The 26023-nt window shown below is 37.2% G+C and overlaps 1 protein-coding gene across 1 annotated transcript in view; it reads left to right on the top strand.

Moving 5' to 3' along the window:
- The window catches only part of LOC137236928 (uncharacterized), a 311869-nt gene that overhangs the window by 69064 nt on the left and 216782 nt on the right, over positions 1-26023 (top strand). The window contains exon 2 of the mRNA XM_067760019.1: positions 6373-6498. Coding sequence (XP_067616120.1) covers positions 6373-6498 — 126 coding nt within the window. The remainder of the gene's footprint in view (positions 1-6372; positions 6499-26023) is intronic.

Below are 26023 nucleotides of genomic sequence, written 5' to 3'. Positions count from 1 at the left end.
AGCCCATTTCTTAGTCTAACGATTAGAATTCAAATAAAGTAATGTAGGTGTAAACAAAGAAAAAAAATTCAAAAACCCTAATCCCTGACCTACCACAACCGCTCAAGTAAATATAAAATAAATTTTGTACAAAGCAAAATTAGGTCATCAAAGTAAAGCAAAAACCAGTTTGGCTAATTATAAACAAAATGTGTGTATGTTTGTAGCTATGTATGTACATATGTTCCTTATGTTTAGGTTTCCTTCTTCTATTTTCTCAAGAAAATCAGGCATCACTCAGCTGAGCTCAAAAATAAAAATTTTAAGGCAACTATATGGTATGGCTGTGGAAGTGTGATGCGTTTTGGGCCTACTTGGCTACCTCTGGAGTTGGCAAACTAACTTTCTTTGATGGCACAATGGACAAAAATTTGTATTTAACCTTACGAAAAGACAGTTTGTTGCAAATTGCCCCTAATTTAGGTGAACGTGATCGATTTCGCAATAACCAATACAAATACCCTTAACACAAATCCGGGATTGTGGCGAGATTATTCAGGCATGGATAATATGGAACTATCCACACCTCATGAATCTACTGCCACAATCTCTCGCCTTAAATGTCGTTGAAAATTTGTGGTCAATTCTGGAATCGGCTACACGGCAAAGGCTGATTAGTAAGATTAGCTATTTAAAAACTACTCTTGTCGAAGAAAGGCATAAGATACCACGCGAAGCCGCTCAAAAACTAATTGCATCTATGGAAAATCATCTTGAAGATGTTATTTAACAAAAAGGTGGTCATACGAGGTACTAAACTAAATAACAAAGTAATTTTGTCTAAGGCAGGGGGCGGTCCGCGAAATAAGCTGTGACCTTGGTTTTTGAGATAACTCCGGTTTTAATTAAATAATTAGCACAACCGTGTAAACACATGAAAATTAAGTAGCTGTTCAAATAAAAGCATATTTTTATTAAACTTGTGCATTTGAATTTTTTTGACACCGTCACTAGTTTCGTTTATATATAGCTCAAAAGTTTTGTTCTGTAGCTGCACGAAATAAGCTGTGAGCCACTGTATGTATGTACATATATTCCCTACGTTTAGGTTTCCTTCTTCTATTTTCTCAAGAAGATCCAGGCATTATATGCTAATATATGTACATACATTCAAATATGTGTATTGGCAAAAAATATTGTGCGCAAAAATATTCACTCACCCATATACTCGTACACCAACGGCGCCGGTGCAGTTGAGTGGATGTGCTGAATAATGCTGAAAGAAAAAAACTCAATCACTCAGCCAAGATCACTCGCTAGTAATCTTTGGTAATGAGTGCTTTGGTAGTATCAAATCTACCAGCGTGCTGGTTAAATGTAACAATATCAGAAAAAAATTGTGTATTTGACGAGAAAAAAATTATTAGTGCTGAAGGCCCCTGTCACATGCTAACAAGAAAAAAGATGACAAAAAAAGGCAAAAACTCAAAATTCGACAATTTTGAGTTGGTACTACCATAGGTAGGCGAAACTATGTGCAAAAAAAGGTGTATTCGGTAAGAACGTTATCAAAATATCAAGAAAAAGTTAAATGTCAAACCGAAGAAGAGAAATTAAAAAAAGAGAAGAAAATGAAGAAACGAAAAGAAAAAATTGATGGAGGCAAACGTGCCACCAATAACTCCTGCAATATGAAGTTAAGGTAAAACTCAAAATTTATATGTTCGAAAAGAAATGCTTGGCCCCGGAAATTAATACCCTTTTACCCGTTCCCTATCAAACTTATGCCCCTTATGACAATATCTAAATAAATGCAATAATCTATACAAAATATACAACAATCATAATATAGCGAAATATGTTGTTGGAAAAGCTCCTCCCTCCGCCGATGTTGTTTGTTACTTGTGTTACCAAGATGTGTGACTAGCGCAAATATGTATACAAGCTGTCGCCAAACTTATATTGGGTTTATTCCAGTTGTGTGTTCCTAAAGGATTTTTTTTGTATGTGGTGTCGTGACTGTTGTTGTTGCGGTCCAATGCCGCCGGTGAAAAATGCTGTCGATTCTGCCAATTTTATTGTGTTTTTGCAGTTGTTATTGTGGTGTGCGCAGGCAAATAAAAATATAATGTAGTGGATGCCTGGTAATTGTTGTTGGGCGGTCTGCCGACAGTAAGATGTAATTGTTGTTGGGCGGTACGCCGCCACTATGAAAAAGTATGCGGTGGCTGTTATGTCCTAAGTGACCAATTTCTTGTAGTTGTTGTTGGGCGTTACGCCGCCAATATAAAGACGTTGTTTTAGGGCGGTACGTCGCCAATATAAAAGATATGCTGTTGTGGTTGTTGCGGCCGTATGTTGCCAATAAAAAAAATGCTGCAGTGGTTGTTGTTGTGGTGTGCGCCACCAAATTAAAAATATTGTGTAGTGAGGGTGGTAGTTGTCAGACGTTTGATGCCGCTAATTTGTCTTTTTAAGCCGTAAAACGAAACTTTCAATTCTCTCAGTGGATTATTTCCAGCAGGGAGTGCCCTGTTAAGATACAAAAAAAAAACATTAGTCTTGCAGCATTTCTAGCATTAAATTTATTTTATTTTTTTATTTTTTTTTTGTTGTCTGCATGATTATATACTCACCGACATACATATGTTTGTATGAAGGGGTGCATAAATGAATGCAAGTTTGCTCTTGGATTGCTTGGAAAATTGGCTATATAGAAGCCAGCTTCCCAGTGGGCATGCCAAGTTGGAGGAGGACAAAAAAAACCCAAGGGCAGAGAAAACCATCAGACCTACCTAATTTATTTCTGCTGCAACGGTCAGGATCGCGAGCTAGTTGGCAAACCAGATTTGCCTGGTTCTAGCGGTCGCGAGACACTTTTCGCCGCGCACTACACAATTAAAACAAGGTACAAGGTTCGTGTTAACCACTTTCCACTTACACTCACTGGCACTGATAAAATAATACTTTGGCCCGTTGGCTCATTTTTCCCCCTCTTATAGCCACCGCCTTGGTCAGGAACATTACCCAGAAACGTAAAATTTTTACCATTGCATGCCAAACTTTCTTTTCGGCTTTCCCGTATTTTCCATCTATGCACTCATGCATTCATATATTCACACGCTTACCGCTCCACAAAACGAACACCTACACAGATACATTTGGTTCGTGCCTTGACCGCTCGCACTGATACATTCATACACATTAACACACATAATACAGAACAAAACAAACACATAGGTGCATGGCATTCGTCAATGTTGCTAGGCTGTTAGCAACATGGTGATATTTTATTTATTATCACATGATGTCAAGCGCAACATCTTATTTCCGCTGCATCATTGTGTTCACTATAAGTACAATGTTGTTATTACGTGATGTCATTAGATTAGTGGCAACATTGCGGCTAAGGCACGGACCTGGACACAAAACACATAAACACATATACACATGTACACGCAGCCAGTCATTCAAGCCAGTATTGAGACAGGCTATCGTTACATTACCTACCGGGTATATTTCCCCTAACCCGATGGAGATTTTGTCATTGTACTTAGTTGGGTTCGATAGGGACTTTACAATGGACCATAACTTACCTGCACCGGCAGAGAGGTTACATTTCTTTAAGTGCTCCTCCCATTTCGCCCGCTAGTGTTCATCCACTAGCAAACTGATGCGTTGGTTTACCAGGGACGTGCTGTCTTATAAGGTCACGTTCTCTCGCTAGAGTAGCGGCCTCCGTTGGAAAATGTTGCCGGATTTCGGGGATTCTTACGGCGGGAATAAAACGAGCCGAAGTGGATTCAATGACCTTGCCGAAAGCACGCTCCCATTGACGGGCATCGATCGGGATAAGGAAGGCAGCAAAACGATTGGCAGTATAAGTTTTGTAATCATCCCACTTTCCTTTCTTTAAAATGATGACAGAGCGTTTTCCGGTGGTGATGAAGTCGGCAGATTGCTCGAGCTAAATGAGTATGGGTAGGTGGTGAATGCAATGTTACCATCGGCTGCCAGTTGACGCAGTTTACTAGTCCTGCGCTCACGAATGACATATCGGGAGAACTGTGACAGCTTCCTACCATACGAGTGGGGCGTCTCCGTTTATCGTGCAGAACGTCGATTCTTCTATTTGGTCCGCCAACATCTCGCCCCTGCTGTCCGCCTGTAGGTTAGAATGCCATAGATCGTGGTGGGCATTGAAATCGCCTAAGATAATGCGATTATCGCCAGACAGGTATACCTGGACGTTCGAGGACACTGTCCCTGCGGCCGATGTCGGGATCAAATAGCTTATATTGCACTGATTGGTGGGTGATAAACGCGAGACAGCCTCCATTTCCGCTCCGGGTGACTACACCTGAGCTGAGGGAGGCCAGGACGCAAGTGATGTTGTGGCCCTGGGACTGGTCGTCCCTGGGTAAGCATTGGAGTACCCGGTGGAAAGGAAAGGGCATCGTCCTAGGCAGGAGCTGCATTGGGTAAATGTAAACATATATATTCTGTGCTGGCAAACTGTGCAAAAGGTGGTAGGGACTAAGAGTCTGTTTCCCTGACCTACTCGAATGCTAGTGCTGGAAAGGGGGGAAGAAGAAGACGGGGGCAGGGTCTGATACCCGGCATTGCTACCTATTCTACTACGGAGATAGTAGTTATGAGTAGGAGCGGCTGTATGAGCTGGTGGCGCCGTGAGGCGGCGCTAAGGCGCAGACTACGGGACGCCCTTGGGCGTGAACAGCAAGGAGCCACAAAAGATTTGTAAAAGTTACATGGACGTCAGGTTTTGGGGTCTAGCCCAGAAAATCCCATCCGGTGCAACCATTACTTACACGTGACAAGAGTATGACCGTCCTGAAAAGATTCTTTTCCGGCAAACGCAGCAAAACCATTTCTCTGGACCGGGATTAGGTACAGGTTCCGGAGTGGGTGCGATACCTTCCCGGAGCAGGAGAATATGAAATGTTGGGGGAGGGACGCAACGAATTAAATGGGGCTACACTAAAATGACAGCCCTTGGTCGTAAAAAATTCCTAGTCGCTCCGGGTTAGAAAATAAATAGTCACTTGTAAATGAGAATGTATCCAGTGTCCCCGAAGGCATTAGGGATTGTTATCGATGTTGATGGTCCTTTTCCGGATGCCCATCCGGTACGTTCCGGTAACAATGACCACATGAAGCCTTCAAGGCCATCCCGTCCTCCCAGAAGCTATATTTTGCGCTACACAACCCCTTGCATCAACTTGGTATTTTAGTCGCCTCTTACCGACAGGCATACCTGCCACGGGTATATTCTAAGCCCCTTGACCCGCTGGGGGTGTGACACCACCCAATTGAAAAGGTTGACCGCATCCCTTAATTGTACCACAAGTCTCTAAATTACAGAAGGGTTTTGTTAGAAACTGATTGAAATTTGAGCAATTATATAGCGTCAATTGTAATTGAGATTGGTCAGTTGTAAATGAGAGTAGTCAATTGTAAAAGTGAAAGCGTCATATGGAAATTCACTTGTAAATAAGAAAGCATCAAATGATAATGAGAAAACCTAATTTGTATTAGAGAATATCAAAATGATAATAAAGATAAGCTATGTAAAGCAACGAGCATATTCTCAAAGGATAATAAGACTTGATGGGAATTCGCCTATGTTGCGACCGACATATCTTGGAGTTAGAAAGCATTTCTATGGATCGACGTTGCATCCGAAAATTCGATTATGCAATGGAACGGGCCGTTCTTGCACACCATCGTTGAAAAACTGACCTTACTGGAGCAGCACATGTACTAATGCGAACGCCTTTGTTCGATCGTCGACACTCCAGACACTGATATCGCGCCGAATAAATGTATGTTTCATCCTCTTGCAATTACATGTGACGTTATTGCATTCTCATTTCTCATTTACACCTGACTATTCTCATTTCCATATGACGGTTTCTCATTTACATATGACACTTTCTCATTTACAATAGACTATTCTTATTTCCAAATGACGATTTCGCTTTTACAATTCACTATTCACATTACCATGTGACGCTTTCGAAACTAAATGTTACGATTCTCAAATACAAATGAAGCGCGATCCCGTAAAACTCCTCAGATCATGTGCGATATTAGCCTTGTAAAGTTGCTCATATCTCTAAGGTCAGTAACAACAGATGTACAATACAAAAAAGTCTTCTGCGCAAAAGGGACTTTGAATTGGGCATACGATTTTGGTCCCCGGCCATTTACAATTTTATTTTTTTTTTCAAATATCTTTTGACCAATAAATTTTTTAATTTCCACGTCTTTTGATAACCATATCGACAAATTGTAATAAAATTTAGGCAGTGCACCGTCTTGTAAAACGCTACTAAATTTAATACCGGTCATCATTCGTATACTTTATTACAGATCTCTCCAACGGATCCTTTGCCTAAAACTATATGCGAAACTTGTCTCAAACGTGTGGAACAGCATTATGATTTATTAATGCGATTAACACGAATAAAACACGGAAGTTTCCTGCGTATCAGAAAGGTAAATTTTTCAAAAAGGGCCGTTTTTCATATTAAAGAATTAGCATTTTTGGGCTGGACAAATTTCCAGTATCAGAAAGGTAAATTTTTCAAAAAGGGCCGTTTTGTCATATTAAAGAATAAGTATCCCAGTCGTTCCGGTAATAGAACCGGTGCCGTGGGAAGCGCCTTCACAGCAAGGCGAGAGTACTGCCAATAAGGGAGAGAAATTAAATGCTGATATCTGATTGAAAAATCCCTGCCTCCCAGGGTCTTAAGAAGTAATCTCCTCAAGCTTAAGCACTCTCTTTAAATCATTACTGACGTCTATATTGGAGCATGTGTCGATAATCAGGAATCCCCGTTATCAGGTTCTTTGTGATAAACTGGAATCGGTTTAAAAACAATTTTTGCTATTTAACGCAAACTTTCGCCCTACAGTAACTGTTTAAAACTTTTACTGTTGCTACGTTATATAGCCGTAGAGAGATGTTAAGTGTCTTATTCGTACACTGAAAGAAATGGTGCTAGAAAAATCAACAAATCGGGTTTGTTGTTCTTGAACTAACGGAGATTCGGTGAAATTGATCGAATTATGGTTAATTCGGCCACCGTGGTGTGATGGTAGCGTGCTCCGCCTACCACACCGTATGCCCTGGGTTCAAACCCCGTGCAAAGCAACATCAAAATTTTAGAAATAAGGTTTTTCAATTAGAAGACAATTTTTCTAAGCGGGGTCGCCCCTCGGCAGTGTCTGGCAAGCGCTCCGAGTGTATTTCTTCCATGAAAAGCTTTCAGTGAAAACTCATCTGCCTTGCAGATGCCTTTCGGAGTCGGCATAAAACATGTAGGTCCCGTCCGGCCAATTTGTAGGGCAAATCAAGAGGAGCACGACGCAAATTGGAAGAGAAGCTCGGCCTTAGATCTCTTCGGAGGTTATCGCGCCTTACATTTATTCTTATTTTTATGGTTAATTCGACCGTGTTCTTTGTCAAGCGAACAAATTAGTTTGTCATTTCAACAGAAGAGAAATTGTCTCTCTTAAGTTAACAAAAATTTTGTAAAATTGACAGATTCCTAATCAATCTAACTGATTTTTCTGTTAACACAACTGATCTTACAGGTCATTTCAACGGCGATCAACTGTCAATACATGAGCAAATTTCAAAGAGAATTTTTCGCTCACTGCGCTGTCTACTGTGTACTTATGACGATGGTGCCACTTGGTAAAAAAAAAAAACACCAAAATAAGAAAACTATCAAATCGAAAAAACACACAAAATAGGAAAACAGCAAAAAACTAGTTTTTCAGTTATCAATACAAAACGAAAACACCCTTTTTTGAATTCACTGTGCAAAAAATTATGAGATACCGGGACACCTATCTATCGGGTACAATTTTGCAACTTCTCGCCCAAGCGAAATGCAAAATTGCGCTCTCCTATTGCAAAAGTTTTGCTTGAACGAACGGGATTTTTCCAAATTTAGTAACATTTTGTTCAAGTTTTTATGAATTTTTCGCTCACGCGAACGAATCTAATAAGATAATAAAAAAAGATACTTTTTTAATGTTTCCCACAAAATACAAGTTTGAATATAGAAATGAAAATAGTAGTCACAAAACTGATTCTCAATTGTTTCAGTTGCAGCTCAGCTCATTCTCAATTTCTTCTCTCGCATGTAGTTGCCCCACACTTGATTGTTTCGAACAAAACTTGTAGTATAAATGTTTAACGTAACATTTTAAAAAGAGAACTTGTAAGTTATAGAAAAATAGGGAATCAAATCGCAAGAAGGTAATTCACCACTGGAGTAACTTTACATGTAATTCGGCAAGTTTAATTTTCGTAACACTTTAAGTTGAAACGATTCCAAAACAAATCAAACTTTTTGTGTATTTTTAAGCTCGTTCGATCTAAATGGGTTGAGTGCAAATAAAACGAGTTAAGTTTTAGTATCTTTTGATGTTGTCTCACTCTTTACAAATATACCGACTGCCCTTGCCATTAAGATTATAATGCAAAAATGGGATAAAATCCAGCATCACACAAGCATACCTAGGAGCAAATTTCAAAATATTTTAGAATTTTGCGTAAAAGATAATAATTATTTTATATGCAATAACAACGTATATTCACAATCCTTCGGAATGCCTATGGGTAACCCCCTTTCCCCCACAATCGCAGATATTATAATGGATGATCTTCTAAATAATACATACTCGGAGCTCAGCAAACATCACATGAGCGTTAAATTCTTGGTGAAGTATGTGGACGATATACTTGCCATTATCAAAAGAAACGACGCAACTTCAATACTAAAGACACTAAACCAATACCACGGCAGACTTCAATTCACTATGGAAATGGAAGAAAACAATAGCATTCCTCTCCTAGATGGACGAATACATAAAGTTAATAAAGGCCTCATATTTGAAGGGTACTCCAAACCATCAGCTTCTGGGCGCCTAATCAATTTCCTATCAGCGCATCCACGAAAACTCCTGTAGGAACGAAAACGGCGACCTTGTAACTGATGTCCAGAGAGTGCTTAGATTATGGAGGGAACACTTATCTGTTCTCCTAAATAGAGGCAGCAATTCACCGCGCAGAGATGAAGAACCCGATCCCGCAATCGATGATGATGCAATATATGTCCCCCCGCCCGATTATGATGAAGTTAGAATAGCAATAACCACATTGAAAAAAAAAGGCCGTGGGCGCTGATGGATTGCCTGCGGAGCTATTCAAGTACGGCGGCGAGGAGTTGGTAAGGCGCATGCAGTAGCTTCTTAGCAAAATATGGGCGGAAGAGTGCATGCCCGACGGGTGGAATCTAAGTGTTCTTTGCCCAGTCCACAAGAAGGGGGATACTGCAAAATGCACCAACTATCGTGGAATCAGCCTTCTCAATATCGCATATAAGGTCCTTTCAAGTGTATTGTGCGAAAGATTGAAGCCCACCGTGAACCGGCTGATTGGACCTTATCAGTGCGACTTCAGACCTGGTAAATCTACCATCGAACAGATTTTCACAATGCGCCAAATCTTGGAAAAAACCCGTGAAAAAAGAATCGACACACATCACCTCTTCGTCGACTTTAAAGCCGCCTTCGACAGCACGAAAGGGAGCTGCCTATATGCCGCTATATCCAAATTTGGTTTCCCCGCAAAACTTATACGGCTGTGCAAAATGACGTTGAGCAACACCATCAGCTCAGTCAGAATCGGGAAGGACCTCTCCGAGCCGTTCGAAACTAAACGAGGTTTCAGACAGGGTGACCCCCTATCGTGCGATTTCTTTAATTTGATGCTGGAGAAAATTATACTAGCTGCAGAACTTAACCGCACTGGAACAATATACTATAAAAGCGTGCAATTACTGGCATATGCTGATGATATTGATATCATCGGCCTAAACACCCGCGCTGTTAGCTCTGCTTACTCCAAACTGGGAAAAGAAGCGGTAAAGATGGGTTTGATGGTGAATGAGGACAAAAAGAAATACCTGCTGGCATCGAGCAAAGAGTCAGCGCATATGCCCCTTGGCAACCACGCTACTGTTGGCAGCCATAATTTCGAAATAGTAAAAGACTTCGTTTATTTGGGAACCAGCATCAACACTAGCAACAACATCAGCACTGAAATCCAGCGAAGAATCAATCTTGCCATTAAATGCTACTTTGGACTAGGTAGGCAATTGAAAAGTAAAGTCCTCTCTCGGCGAACGAAAATCATACTCTACAAGTCACTTATCGTACCCGTCCTGCTATATGGGGCAGAAGCATGGACCATGACAACAGCAGATGAAGCGGCTTTGGGAGTGTTCTAGAGAAAAGTTCTTCGAAAGATTTGTGGACCTCTACGCGTTTGCGATGGCGAGTACCGAAGAAGATTTAATGATGAGCTGTACGAGCTATACGCAGACATCACCATAGTCCAGCGAATTAAAACGCAGCGGCAGCGCTGGCTAGGCCATGTTATGCGAATGAACGATGATGTTCCGGCTAAGAAAGTGTTTCTATCGGAACCCGCCTATGGAAGCAGTGTAGAGGGCGGCCCCACTCCGTTGGAAGGACCAGGTGGAAAACGATTTAAACTCCCTTGGTGTGACCAATTTGCGCCGGTTGGCGGAGCGAAGAAGCGACTGGCGCGCCTTGTTGGACGGCCATAACCGTTTAGACGGTTAAGCGCAAATTAAGTAAGTAAGCAACCACGAAAATACAAAATTAATGCTGCCAAAAATTTTATAAACAAAGTTTTGACAATAAGCCATAGCCAATTCTATGACGATAATATACAGAAAATAAGAATGACGCTGAAAAGAAATAATTACTCAAACCACCTCATATCGGACCTAATACAATACAAATTACATGAAATGCAACAGACCCCAAATCAATCACCAACAACAACCAATAAAGAAACAAAGCAATACCATAGTGTCACTCACATTCCCAGGCTAACAGAAACTCTAGCACAAGACATAATTAAACAGCAAAATATCACAATAGCCTACCGACCTAACCACACGTTATCGAGATGTTTAACAAAAACAAAAACCCCACTCAACATAGAACAACAAAACAACGTGGTTTATAAAATAGAATGCAAAGGAAACAACGATGAAAATTGCAATAAAATTTACATAGGCACAACTAAGCGCGCATTGGGCACGCGAATAGCCGAACAATAAGCTGATATTAGGAAGCAAAAACAAAACACAGCTCTCTCACAGCACGCAACAACACGCAAGCATATGATTGATTTTGCAAACACGAAAATTATAGAGAAGGAAGCCAAAGAAAAAACACGATACACATTCGAGAGCTTACGGGCTTTGCAAAACAGAGATAAAACGATGAACAAGAAAGAGGACACAGACGGTATCGCGGCTAGCTACCTATTATGCTTATAAGTTTTAATATTGCTAGTTAGATTTTAGTATGACAAATGTACCACATTAGATGGTATCGTTTTTAATTGTAAAAATCAGTTTTTTTTAGTTTAATGACAAAAATCAATGTCTAAATTCCTATTTTAGATTCAATGTTTAAATATCAATGTAAGTGAATGGTTTTCATGATTATAGATTATTTTAAATCATTAACTGTTGTTGTTTGGTATGTTTTATTGTTAAAAATATAGATCCGCCCCTGAAGATGCCAAGGAAAGTTGGCGAAACGGTGGGTAAGGTGAAATAACTCGTTTTATTGGCACTCAACCCATTTAGATCGAATGAGCTTAAAAATACACAAAAAAGTCTACAAATCGATCGGAATCCAATATAAAGTCAAACTTTTATTTTGTCGGAAACATCAACATTAAAAAAGTATGTTTTTATTATCTTATTAGATTCGTTCGCGTGAGTGAAAATTCATAACTTGAACAAAATGTTACTAACTTTGGAAAAATCCTGTTCGTTCAAGCAAAACATTTGCAACAAGAGGGCGCAATTTTGCATTTCGCTTGGACGAGAAGTTGAAAATTGTACCCGATAGATAGGTGTCCCGGTATCTCATAATTTTTTGCACAGTGAATTCAAAAAAGGGTTTTTTCGTTTTGTATTGATAACTGAAAAACTAGTTTTTTGTTGTTTTCCCATTTTGTGTGTTTTTTTCGATTTGATGCTTTTCTTATTTTGGCGTTTTGTTTTTTTTTTTAGCAAGTGGCACCATCGTCATAAGTACAAAGTAGAGAGCGCAGTGAGCGTAAAATTCTCTTTGAAATTTGCTCATGTATTGACAGTTGATCGCCGTTGAAATGACCTGTAAAATCAGTTGTGTTAACAGAAAACTCAGTTACATTGATTAGGAATCTGTCAATTTTACAAAATTTTGTTAACTTAAGAGCGACAATTTCTCTTCTGTTGAAATGATTAAACTAATTTGTTCGCTTGACAAAGAACTCGGTCGAATTAACCATAATTCGATCAATTTCACCGAGTCTCCGTTAAGTCAAGAACAACAGAACCGATTCGTTGATTTTACTAGCACCATTTCTTTCAGTGAACCCTAAATATGTATGTTGAATTTGATGGGTTGGCACCACCTATAAGAGTTAGATTTGACTCCTAGAGACTTTGATGATTATATATATTGAAATTTTGTTTTATTGCTTAATTGTATGAATATAAGTGCCGCAACTATTATAATTATCTCTATGTTTTTGTAATTAAATAATTTTAATGTATTTTGCTTTGTTTTTCTCTTTTAATTGTTATTTTAAATTTTGAAATACCTGTATGTCAGAGCTGTAAAATGATTAAATCAATACAGTTATAAATGAAGGCTGATTCATTTTACAAATATGATTGGTTGATTTCAAATATATAAGCCAAGTTTGAATGCGATTTCATATTTTCCATTCAAAAATTCCGTTAGTGATTGCATGACTGTAAAAAAAGTATTTAACTTGATTGTGAGTGCATCGAGAGCATTCCCACTCACGAGTGATTGCAAAATTTGTTGACTGCAATCACATTTTCATTCAGTTCCATTGAAATTTTCGTTTTCAGGGTTGATACTTTCGTACTTTTGATGGTTAACATATCTGTGATTGGTTTGAAGTTGTCAAAATAGTTATAAATAACCGGGCTGCCATATTTCATTTAAAACATTATGTTTGATTCTAAAAAGTTTTATTCATTGGATTTTGCTTCAAGTGAATTAAACCCAATAAAATGTGCCTTAATTCCGATTGGAAGAAATCAGACATACGAATTCTATAGTCAAAAAATTCAAAAAACTAAATTGGAATATAATATTACCCACAATAAAATAATATTTAGTCATAAGGTCCAAAATTGGCTTACGCATTCAATAACTACAGTGACTCTGACTCAATGTTTTGACATTTTGGATTTTAATTAAGTTCTTTACTGATTTCTACTAAATTAAACATTACACAAGTATACACGGTTTTGGATCTGGGCAACTAAAAGTGGTTTTTAAGTCAATTTATGACGCTGAATCCGAATCTGCATTCCGTTTTTTAAGATTGATTCTAGTTTTTAATATAGTCAATAAATTCATTTTTTAAGATTTTTGTCAAATAATAATCATTTTATTAACTTAAAAGTAACAAATCAGAAATGAAGATTGGTGGAACTTTGCCTTTTGTATTGTTTAGTATCTGTTTCGCGTATTAGAGTCCAACAATAGTCGCTCATCATGCCTTCATCCCAAAAACCTTGGTATCGTCTTTCAATGTTGGCTAGATCTTGGTGTAACCGCTCTCCCTGTTCGTCGCTCGTATCACCCAAGTTTTCGGGAAAAAAATCGAGATGGGAATGCAGAAAATGCATCTTTAGAGACATCCGAGCTCCAATCTTGCGATAATTTTCCAACATATCGCCAATAATTTCCTCAAAATTAGGGGATTTGTGATTACCAAGAAAGTGGTGAACCATATTCTGAAAAGATGCCCACGCGGCTGCTTCATCGGGCGTTAAACATTTTGTAAATTCTTTATCAGCCATTAGTTTTCTAATATCAGATCCGACAAATATTCCTTCTTTGATTTTTGCATATGACAATTTAGGAAACAACTTGACTAAGTACTGAAAAGCCGGTCCTTCACGGTTTAATGCTTTGACGAAGTTCTTTATAAGACCAAGTTTAATGTGAAGAGGTGGCAGGAAAATGTCTTGTGGATTTACAAGTGGTTCAGCGGAGACGTTTTGCTGTCCAGGCTCATATTGAGTACGACTTTGCCATTCTTTCCTCACATAATGATGTTCAGTTGCGCGGCTATCCCACAAGCATAAGAAACAACAAAATTTGTTGAATCCAGATTGCATCCCAGTTAAGATGCCAATAACCTGTTGAAATAATATAAAAAATAAGTGTTTTCGATTTAATTGGAATTAATGTTTATACCTTTAGATCGCCACATATTTTCCATTTATGATCATTGTATTTGATGAAGCACAGGATCTTTCGCTTTGTTTCGTAGCATTCCTTCGTTTGTACTGCATGAGCAATCGGAATAGATGGTTTGTTATTCCCGTTGTGGAGAAGAGCAGCTTTTAGGCTGTATTTGGAACCATCAATGAATAAACGCCATTCGTTTCGATCGTAGGGTGCATTCATTTCATTAAATAAACCATTAATATCGTTACAGAAACTTATGTTGTCTTCTTTTTTGAGGAACGGTCGAAGTGCCTCATTTCTGTTTCTGTATACAGTAACTTTTGTTCGAGAGTCTAGATTTTTCCATTGCTGCAGCCGTGATCCTAGCAACTCCGCTTTTTGTTTGGACAAATTCAAATCACGAATCAAATCACTTAGTTCATCTTGCAAAATTAAATGTGGCCCTTCCATGACAAAGTCGCTTTCACTGCTCGGAGGTGATGGAGTTAAAGTTTCCAGGACGTTTGCACTTATACTTCGATAAACTGGCAATGGATCATTAGCAGTACGTGGAACTGGCTTGGATACTGATGATACATCAGGATAATTATATTTTGCTAACTTTTTTGCATTTATACCCGTAACTTTCATCAAACAAAAGTAGCAATCATCTTTATGGTTCTCTCCAGAGCGCTGGCATTGAAAAGGAAAAGTACTCACGTTCTCCCGATGACCACTTATACAGCTTTGTTTTGCATGCATTACAAATAAATTTCGGTATCCATGACTTATGACTGTCTGCTACTCTGAAACCAAAGTAGTGCAGATACGCATCTTTGAGCGCATTTGTTATTATTTTGCCACTTTTTTTAATCATATAACCACCACAAACGTAACAAAAACACTTTGGATCAACTTTGCAACACTGTCTCTGCTTTTTTATTTTTATATAATGGTGTTGATGGTTTAGAATATATTTTAATTCTGACTAACTATTTTACATTTGCTTATATACTAAATCTTAAAACTATGTTCCTAAACGTAACTATACTTGTAAGTGCGTTAGTGTATCTAATGTTAGACAAAGGACTAATTTTAATGTCTTCTTAGTTTATTCTATTGTTTGCTTCTATTGTTCTATTGATTATATTGTTTGTTTGTTCAAGGGCATTGCTAGAATATTAAGAAACCATCTGTTTTGTATGAGGGTTGTTTATACTTATCTTTCCTTAAGTGGACTGTATGTGTGTACATATGTGTGTGTATGTGTGATAGGTTTAGGTACCTTATCCTGTTTGTTTTGTAAGTATGTATGTATGACAATATTATCTTAAATTCTAGTGAACTGTATAAATTTACTTATTTTAGAGCGGCGTAGTTATATGTTCATACTTTTATGAACATTCTGCCATTTTTACTTACTTATCAAGCAGTGCCACGATTTAAAAGCTGCTATAACAGCACAATGGTGCTATCATACCAGATCTCGGAAACTAGAATCAATCTTGAAAAACTGAATGCAGATTCGAATTCAGCATATCAAATATAGTTAAGAATCGCTCTTATCTGCTCAGATCCAAAAGTTGTCCTGAATTTGTAAATTTGTGTTATTTTTTATTTTTATAAAGTGCATTTCAATGGTGTTCTTGCAGTCAAAGTGTAGAAAAAAGCATTTAAAAATTCAAATCGGTAGACGTCAAGAAGCAATGCACAGTGTTTCATTATAGAACAAAGCCTCTATACAAATTCGGGGTGATACGATACATAAAATGAAAGTTTTGGAGTGTGCTACATTGGATGTGGAATAACTCTGAGGACCAATTATATATATGTTTATGTCAATATAATAAAATTTTTAATACCGTGAATTACACATTTGTTTAATTTTATGAATCGAAGGGAAAGCGAAAAATTTAGTTTAATTTATGACTTACAAAAAATGTTTATTGGAGTGACCGATTAACAACGTCTGGCGAAATTCGTCTATTTCGTCCTTTAACGGGAGTCCTAGGAAACCTGCAGTTTCAACAGGAATGGTTATAGTGAAAGGAGTGTTAGAGGCGTTGGTTCCACATTGCAATTAAAGAGATGGTTGGTGTAATGTGGGGACAGGTTGCAGGCAGGACATACATTTTGTATGTCGCGGTTGATTCTGAATCGGTAAGAGTTTAATCTGTTACAGTATCCAGATCGAAGTTGAGCTAGAGTGAGCGTCTCTATCCCTACCCCAAGTGCTGCCGGCAAGAGATTTGAGGACTTTATAACGGCTCTGAATTAAAGTAGAATTGCGGATGCATTTTCGCGATCCTGATCAAACGTCACACTCAGTATTTTCGGGTGTAAGACTGTCGGTAGCGTGACGCCATCTGCGTGGATGACCAATACGGTCGACATTTGCCGTGTCCATGTTGTATATAAGGTCACCGATGATTTGGTCTGTGACAATGTCAGGTTTCGCTAGGCGAAAAAACTGGAGAGATCAGGGAGATAGTTGTTTATTTTATTACATAGCTCATCTATGGTTGGGCCGGGATCTGTAGCCATTATCGTGAATTCGTCGGCGGAGGATAGAATGTTAACTCCTTCTGGTGGCGAAAGGAGCTTCTATATCTTAAAGTTTTTTGTTTAATTCTTCTTGGTTTAGATGTTGCGTTCCTGAATTGTAACGATGCCTACCTACCAGATAATTTGCGGTGCACCTTTTGAAACTTGGAGGAAGGGAAATTTTTGAGAGTTTTGATTAATCTATGTTCTTCGATAGTTTCAACACAAAAAATAAACCGTCAATACTATCGATTGTTACAAGTTACAAAGTTCCACCTTCCACCATTTTGATCTACTACAAACTGTTTTTTATTTTTCATATTTGTCGAATGTGCTACACTGTGATAGCAGGAGAACGGTCATGTTTTTTTACTGTCAAAAACAAAACAAAAAATTAAATATAAACAATTTTAATTATTTGACAACCATAAGCATTTTTATCAATGTTAATTTAGAATTCATTTGAGAGCTAACCTTATTCTTAAATATCCAACTTTATTTAGTTTTCAAGTACAGCTAAAATCACAGTAACACCAATTTTACACAGAAGTTGAATGGAACCACAATTTAACTTTTTAAATATAACGTTTTTAACAAAAAATAGTTAAAAGAGAAAGCACTTCGAATATAATCAAAATAAAATGCATACTCAAATTTTCAAAAATATTTCACCCAACCAGATATGTTTAAATTTTTTAAAAAGCCATATTATCTTGTGCCGCAAACTTTGCAGAAATAATAATTTGCATTTTCTTGGTGCTTTTGTAAATTTCATTAATTATATAATGAATTTTTTATTGAAAATGTTGTAACCTTAACTATGAAATCTGAAACTCCAAGAAAACTGACTATATTTTTGTATCTAAAGGCCTTCCAATAAAGCAATAATGAAATAATAATTTTGATGTTGTATTGAAGCTTTGTTCCAAATAGAAAGTACCTTTAAAATTCATTTCGATCAATTAATTTTATTGAAGCAATCTTTTTCAAATTCTCTATTGGTTGAGTAAGTCCTTTTAGATGGATTTTTTCACAAACTTTATTTTCTCTCGAAAGTGTTCGCACAACGGTGCGCGTATTTATATATACATTCAAGACACTATGATAGAGTTCTGTGGGTACACACTTCCATTTGCAAGGTTTCCCACTTTTCCTAAAAGCGAAATATTAGCAACAAAAGCAACTGCATTAAATTCCAGTGATGTCGCTTCACTGGTTAAGGATGTAAAAAATTCAGTTGGATTTAGGTAACACTTCAGCAATAACAAGATTAGCAGCTATTCGAAGTTTCAGTAATGTGGATTTAGCGGTCGAGGAGTTAAGCGATATGGAAATACATTCTTTAGGGGAAGTGCCACATCCCCTTTCCCAATCCCGCCTGTTTTTCTAAAATGTTATAGTAGTGATGTTTTTCATCTTGCTGCCAGGTATTATTACCCTCGCATCATTGCCTTCAGAGATATTTTTTGAACGGTGTGCCCAAAAACAGTGCTGAAAAATTTGCGTGTTGGTTTCTATTCATTAAAAATTTAAGTGCTATTAGATTGGGTAAGTTTTTACTTTATACAAACTATAAATGTATTTCTATTCTGGATATCTTGGGCAATATAATAAATCGAGCCCTTCCCGCAATTTAACTGTAACCAACAAAAATACAGATATTAGTTTTTTGCTGAAAACCGATAGTTTTGCATGATTTGAATCATCTCACAAATTTTTATAATAGAGAATAGTACCGTTATCAAGCTAAATCAAAAAGAAATTTTAGTGTAAGTGAATTTTGAGGCTTGTTTACTTTTTTTGTGACCGCAAATTGCTACTTACCTCAAAAGTGCTTCTCTGTGGTATCTTACGAGTAATGTTTATTTTCACTTTTATCGTGTATATTTATATTGTTCGCAAAAGCACTTGTTGCAATTATACTGTATATGCATGATTTAAGCAACCATTTTGCAAAAAGAAAAAAAAATATGGCTGAAAACGAAAATATATATTTTAGTTTGATACAAATCATTTCTGCTTAAGTTCGTGAAATCCAATAAAATTGTTTTATTATTTTAATATGGAGCTTTTAAAAAATAAGGTGATTAATTATTTTATATTATCTTTAAAATAAAATAACAAAACTGTGTTTTTATACCAATGAACGATCAAGAATAACTCACTGGTGCCATATAGCGATACTGAGTCTGAAAAGATATATTCTGGGGAATTAGAAAACGAGATATGCGTTGGAACAAGAGGGTACAAGACGAAACGAAAACTTCCCAAAAGACTTCGGGGTAAAAAACGAAAGCTGTGTGAAGTTAAACCAAATCCCTGCGTAGGTAAAACGTGTGGAAACAAGTGTGGTGAAAAGCTTAGTGAGCAAGATCGGTTGGTGCTAAATGAACACTTTTGGGGCTTAGGCAACAAGATACGACAAAGAGATTGGCTTCTATCGTCCATGACCCGGAAATGCGTTCAAAGGAGAACATCAGATAGCCTTAAAAAGCAGTGGAGCTATGCATATTTCATTACCTATAACGAAAAGCGTTTTAAAGTTTGTTAGCAGTTTTTACTGAAAACACTTAATATTTCCCAAAACACGTTAATATGTGTTAGAAAAAAACATAACTCTTCAAATACCTCTTGCCTGACCAAAAAAAAAGACCTCCCCCCATAATAAGTCTGACGAAATAAATGTGGCTCTTTTGAAATCATTCATTGAACACCTACCAGTAGTTCCTTCCCACTATTGTAGGAACAAAAGTACTAAGTTATATCTTCCACGGTACTTTCGCAGCACTTGATAAATACAAATCAGGAGCAAGCTAAGTTATCCCTAAGAGTTTTTCGTACCATTTTCAAAAATGAATACCATATAGGCTTCCATTTGCCAAAAAAGGACAAATGCATTATTTGTGAAAAGTATAAGAATTCGGACAGAGAAGCACAAAACCTTTTACAACAAACTGAGGAACATAAAATGCACATATGGGACCGAGATAAATCTATGGTTCAATTATATGGTTGGCACATCTGTAAAGCAACAAAATATGTCTGTTCAAATTGTCAAAATCTGTGTATTGGTGTTGGTGCGAATGGTATGGAATGGAAACATAAAACTTAGCAGTTTTTGTACGTGTAAGAAAAATGTTGTTAATGTGTTGGTTTCATTTTGAGTTTGCCATCTCCTTTTGACAATCCCTTCGGCCATGCAATGAAATAAATAAAATCAGCTGCTGAGATGAGCCAACCATATAATTGCACCATGGATAAATCAAAAAAAATTTTCTTAGATGACCAAAGAAAAAGCAAAGAGAATGGGACGTATATCTGCGCCAGCTTCGACCTTCAGAAAGTATTGAATACACCACACGGAAAAAGCGTAAACCTTTTCTATTCAAGAAAATATGCTTTTTATAATGAAAGCGTTTACGAAAACGGCACAAGAAACGGTTATTGCTTTTTATGGGGTGAATCGGATGGAAAACGTGGATGTAACGAAATTTCCAGTGCAATTTTCCAATACTTAAATATCGTGGATGAAAGGGGGACTCGTTCTGATATAAGTCTATATTGTGATAGTTGTGTTGGGCAGAATAGGAACAGAGCTATGCAAGCAATGATAATATATTTCTTAGAGAAGGCTGCTAACATAAAACACATTAAAATAACTTACCTGTTGCCTGGGCATACCATGATGCCCGTGGACTCCATACATAGCACTATTGAGTCTTTTATTCGCGATAGAAATGTTTGGGCTCCAAGTGAATGGTATACACTTATTTCGAAGGCAAGAACTATACCAGAAAATTATACATGCATTTCAATTCATAATTCGGATTTTAAAGATTGGAAAACCTTTTCTCAAGCTTTTCTTCCAGCTTCAGTTAAAATATCATTTACGTCTTTGCGTTGCGCTATCTTCGAAAAAAATTCTCCATTGGTTAAACTACACTATGGTTATTTTGACGATAGCGAAAAAAAGGTATACGATCTCAGTACAATTGTGCGGTCAAGACGAAATTCCCTCATACTTAGTAAGGGTCCTGTTACCTTGTATGATCACTTCTTACACATTTCATCTTCAAAATATAACGACCTAAAAGCTCTTTGCGAAAAGAATATCATACCAAAACAATTTCACTATGAATATATTAGCTTATCCCATACTGGAAAGATAATAGATACATTGCCTGAGACAGACGAAAATGACTGAATTATTTTGTTTACAACAATACTGTTTAATATATTGTGTTCAAATTTGCACTTACAATATACTATAAAAGCGCACTGGAACAATATACTATAAAAGCTTGCAATTACTCGCATATGCTGATAACATTGATATCATCGGCCTAAACACTGTTAGTTCTGCTTACTCCAAACTGGAAAAAGAAGCGGTAAAGATGGGTTTGATGGTGAATGAGGACAAAACGAAGTACCTGCTGTCATCCAACAAAGAGTCAGCGCATACCCGCCTTGGCAACCACGCTACTGTTGGCAGCCATAATTTCGAAATAGTAAAAGACTTCGTTTATTTGGGAACCAGCATCAACACTAGCAATAACATCAGCTCTGAAATCCAGCGAAGAATCAATCTTGCCAATAAATGCTACTTTGGACTAGGTAGGCAATTGAAAAGTAAAGTCCTCTCTCGGCGAACGAAAATCATACTCTACAAGTCACTTATCGTACCCGTCCTGCTATATGTGGCAGAAGCATGGACCATGACAACAGCAGATGAAGCGGCTCTGGGAGTGTTCGAGAGAAAAGTTCTTCGAAAGATTTATGGACCTCTACGCGTTGGCGATGGCGAGTACCGAAGAAGATTTAATGATGAGCTGTACGAGCTATACGCAGACAACAACATAGTCCAGCGAATTAAAACACAGCGGCTGCGCTGGCTAGGCCATGTTATGCGAATGAAAGATGATGCTCCGGCCAAGAAAGTGTTTCTATCGGAACCCGCCTATGGAAGCAGAGGTAGAGGGCGGCCCCCACTCCGTTGGAAGGACCAGGGGGAAAACGATTTAAACTTGGTGTGACCAATTGGCGCCGGTTGGCGGAGCGAAGGAGCGACTGGCGCGGCGTGTTAGACGGCCATAACCGTTTAGACGTTTAAGCGCCAATTAAGTAAGTAAGTAAGTTCAAATTTGGAATTGTATAAGTTTCCTTTAATTTCAAATGTATGTATGTACCAAAAAATTACAATAAATACGGCTTTAATGTGCCCTTATGTAATCTGAAAAATATAATTGAATAACTTAAAATTTAAGGTAACCAACAAAATAGTGTTTGGAAAGTGAGCCAACATGACAGCAAAAAAAACGTAAGTACAGATAACAGGACTTTCGTTACAGTGTGGTCAAAAATCAAAGTCTTAATTGTAGGCTCAAGAAATATTTTATACACATATCAAATTTCATGATAGTAGCTATTTTTTGTCAGAAAATAATTACAAAAAACATTCTACTGTAAAATTTACCTTTTGTTGTTTACACTTAAATTGCGGGAAGGGCTCGAAATAATGATGATACAAATTTTGTTTATAGAGGTTTAAAATATTTGTAGTGTTTTAATGACATTATCTGCCTAAAAAATAAAAGTCAGGGGTATCCTGTAAATTTGTAACAAACATATTTATAATAAAAACATCTTTTTTTAGTATTTTATTATAAAATTCATAACTGGTTGGGTCCCTGGCGTGTACAAAAAAATCTTAAAAAATGCAAGAAAGTTTGGTTTTTGCAAAAAGTATCTCCCTCAAAGAAATTTCGATTTCGAATTTTGACACCTCTCCCAACATTCGACCGCCAATTTGATTTTCTTGTATTCTGTTATTGCAGCTGACGATAGGATTGTATATACATGTGTATGCAAAGTGGCCTACAATAGATCGGCCAAAGTTCAAATATTTTCCGAAATGCCCGTCTCTAATGTTTCTTAAACAAAAAAAAAGCTGCAAATTAATGTTCGAGTTAACTTTCTGAACAAGTTTTTTCTCAAATGATGTAAAAGTCAGATAATCAAATAGAGAATTAACTTTTTCTTTCTTTCAGATATTTTATTCCATTGTTTATTTGGAAAAAAGAAGTTAGTTTGAAAGACAGGAATGTTCAACCTGCCGAAAATAATACTTTTTTCTGTTTTACATTGCGCTTTTTCAAATTGTCATGTTTAACGCTATTGAGAAAGTTGTTTCAACTATTTTTATCCTGAAGAATGTCATAAACATTTTTTTAATACATTTTTAAATTTTAACTTTCATAAAAAGGAACTTAAATTACTATTTTAGGGAGTATTTGAGCATTTTTGTAGCAAGCGATTGGTACTGAATGCATGACTTCACACACCAAAAATGTGAAATCACCTGAGTGCACTCATTGATTTCAGTATATTTATTTCTGCAGTTTGATTTAGCATTCTTTTCAGTTGCATGCGGTGCTGAATGAAATCCTTATTTCTCAGCATGATTGCAGAATTAAAAAATTTAAAGCATAATTCTCGCATGAAGAAAAATTGTGAAATACTGATTGTAGAAAAGCTCTAATTTCAAAAAGCAAACGATTTCATTCTTCAACAGCTCTGCTGTATGTGAGCCCTGTGTCCTGTAGTTAAATGAATGAAAAAAATAAAATAAAATAAAAATTGCATTTAAATTAAAATTATGAGGAAACAGGGCACCTGAAAACTCAGCCGTAGGTAGAAGAAAAGCATAAAGAGGCCCTCAGTAGTATCAACAAAAAGGCGTCGGACCTCTATGCCAGGAACTTCCCGGCGAGCCTCGTTGTTGTCGTTGTTGTTGTTGTAGCGATAAGGACACCGCTACACAACCCCTTCAATCAATTTGGTATTTTAGTAGCCTCTTACGACAGGCATACCTGCCGCGGTTATATTCTAAGCCCCCTAACCCGCTGGGGGGGTTCCGTTCTTAAAGGAAAGCAACCTCCTTTGGGAGACGGGCGTCACTCTAGCTAAAACTCGATCTGGATAAAACGTTAACTCTTACATATCCAGAATCCACCCCGACATACATAATGTATGTCCTGCTTGCAACGTGTCCCCACGTAACACCAACCATCTTTTCAATTGCGCTGTGGAACCAACGCATCTAACACCCCTTTCTCTCTTCTCAACTCCTGTTGAAATTGCAAGTTTTTTCGGACTTCCGGTAGAGGATATTGATGACAATTTGTGAGTGGTTGTTATTGCTGTTGTTCTAACAATGAGGCCACTCCCCGAAGGCCTTGGGGGTGTTATCGATGTTGATGGCTCTTTGCCGGATGCAGATCCGGTACGTTCCGATTACAAGCACCATTAAGGCACCAGCCCGACAATCTCGGGAAGGATTTAGTATGACCACATGAAACCTTCAAGGCCATCCAAACCCTTGGTTCCACATTGCAATTGACGAGATGGTTGGTGTCATGTGGGGCACATTGCAAGTAGGACATACATTTTGTATGTCGGGGTTGATTCTGGATAGGTAAGAGTTTAACCTGTTACAGTATCCAGATCGAAGTTGAGCTAGAATGGCGCGCAAGTTACGTATGTAGGGTCTACAAACGCTGCGCAGGGTACTTATGATTAGTTTCGCATAAAATAATTAATAAGATCTTATAATTTTGGTTTTATAACTAAAACAATTTTTATTCATAAGATTTCTTTAAATTGTTACAGGTATAGAACATCGGACTCGAGTCCGTGTTGTCGTTCGAAGTTAAGGCCTTTTTAGTAACTTAAAATCTATCACTTAGCCTAAATACATAGAGCATCTATTTAATGTACCTAACTTATTTACCTAGCTCACTCAACAACCCACACATTCCCACTTATTTACTTTGGTTGTCACATATGTAGTTGCAGACATCGTAAATTTTTTATTGTATTTATTTGGTTATCCCATTTCATTCAAGAATGTTTTGCATTCCTGAATGTTGATACAAATAAGTATGTTTGACAACATTGACAAGGCCTAGTCTTGCTGGTTGTAACAAATTATCTTATTCACTTTATTGGCTGTGTAGGTGACGTGGTGTGGAATGCTGCGCAAGCACTACTTAAAAGAATCAAGACGTTTTGTTTTGAGCGAACAAGTATATCTTAAAATATAGTTTTTTCCCTTTTTTTAACCTGAACGGTATAGGGGGCATTCCACATAACTCCTTACCGGTAGACTTAGGACTCTCCTGAGTTCTTTTATCTAAATTTACTTTTTGCTTGGGGGTTGGTTCTACTAACATAATTCTCCCAACGTTAGAGTTTGATCTCCCTTTATTTCTTTTATTGACAATGTTGGGTCACATTGCACCCATAATTCATTACAGCTTGATTCGCCCCTGAACTACCTACCCAGAATCCGCTCCAGCACTGATCCCTCAAAACTTTTTACCATTATCACCTGATATGATAACAACACAAGCTGATCGTAGGACAGGCCTTGAACTTGAAATTCTTGTACGTATGTACATATGTATGTTTATATGTACAATTGCATATGCATATGAGCTATTGTCTTTTGTATATTGGGTTTGCCTATTGTTCTGCATACTTTGTTTAGCAAACCGGTAAACAATATGTACATTTGTAATATTGTAATTATGTATAAAAGGGAAGATTTTGAGAAAATAAATTGTCATTTTGTCTTTATGCATTTAGTATAACTCATCGCGTATTTTTCATTAGCTTTGCCACCGGACAAGCAAAATAGTTTGTTCTTACAGACAATTTTTACCTCGACATTCTTTCTTCTGAAATATACAACTAGCACAGCCAAAAAAATTAGCAAGCATATGGCTATTGTTACATTTATACCATAAGATAAATTTTTATGGTATTTTAATTCTTCGATTTCTTTTAAATTTTGAACATTTTTAATTTCTATTTCTTCAAACAATATATCTTGTTTGTGAAATTTCTTTGCGAACTCTACTTTATTATTTTCAAAAACTTTATTATCTATTTCAATTTTACAAATCGTAAATGTTATCAAAAAGTTATTTCTTAATACAATTTCTTGGTTATCGCAATTTTGGCTTGTACATGTACATTTACAATTAATAATGTATCATCGTCTATGTCAACAACTTTAGTTTTATTATTCCTCTTGATTTTTGAATATAAAATTTTGGCTGCGTTTCAAATCCTTTAAAGGAGTATCCTT

Source organism: Eurosta solidaginis, chromosome 1, assembly GCF_040869045.1.
Source record: "Eurosta solidaginis isolate ZX-2024a chromosome 1, ASM4086904v1, whole genome shotgun sequence".
Lineage (NCBI taxonomy): Eukaryota > Metazoa > Arthropoda > Insecta > Diptera > Tephritidae > Eurosta > Eurosta solidaginis.
Note: the sequence above shows the minus strand (reverse complement) of the source record. Positions and strands in the feature narration are given on the sequence as shown.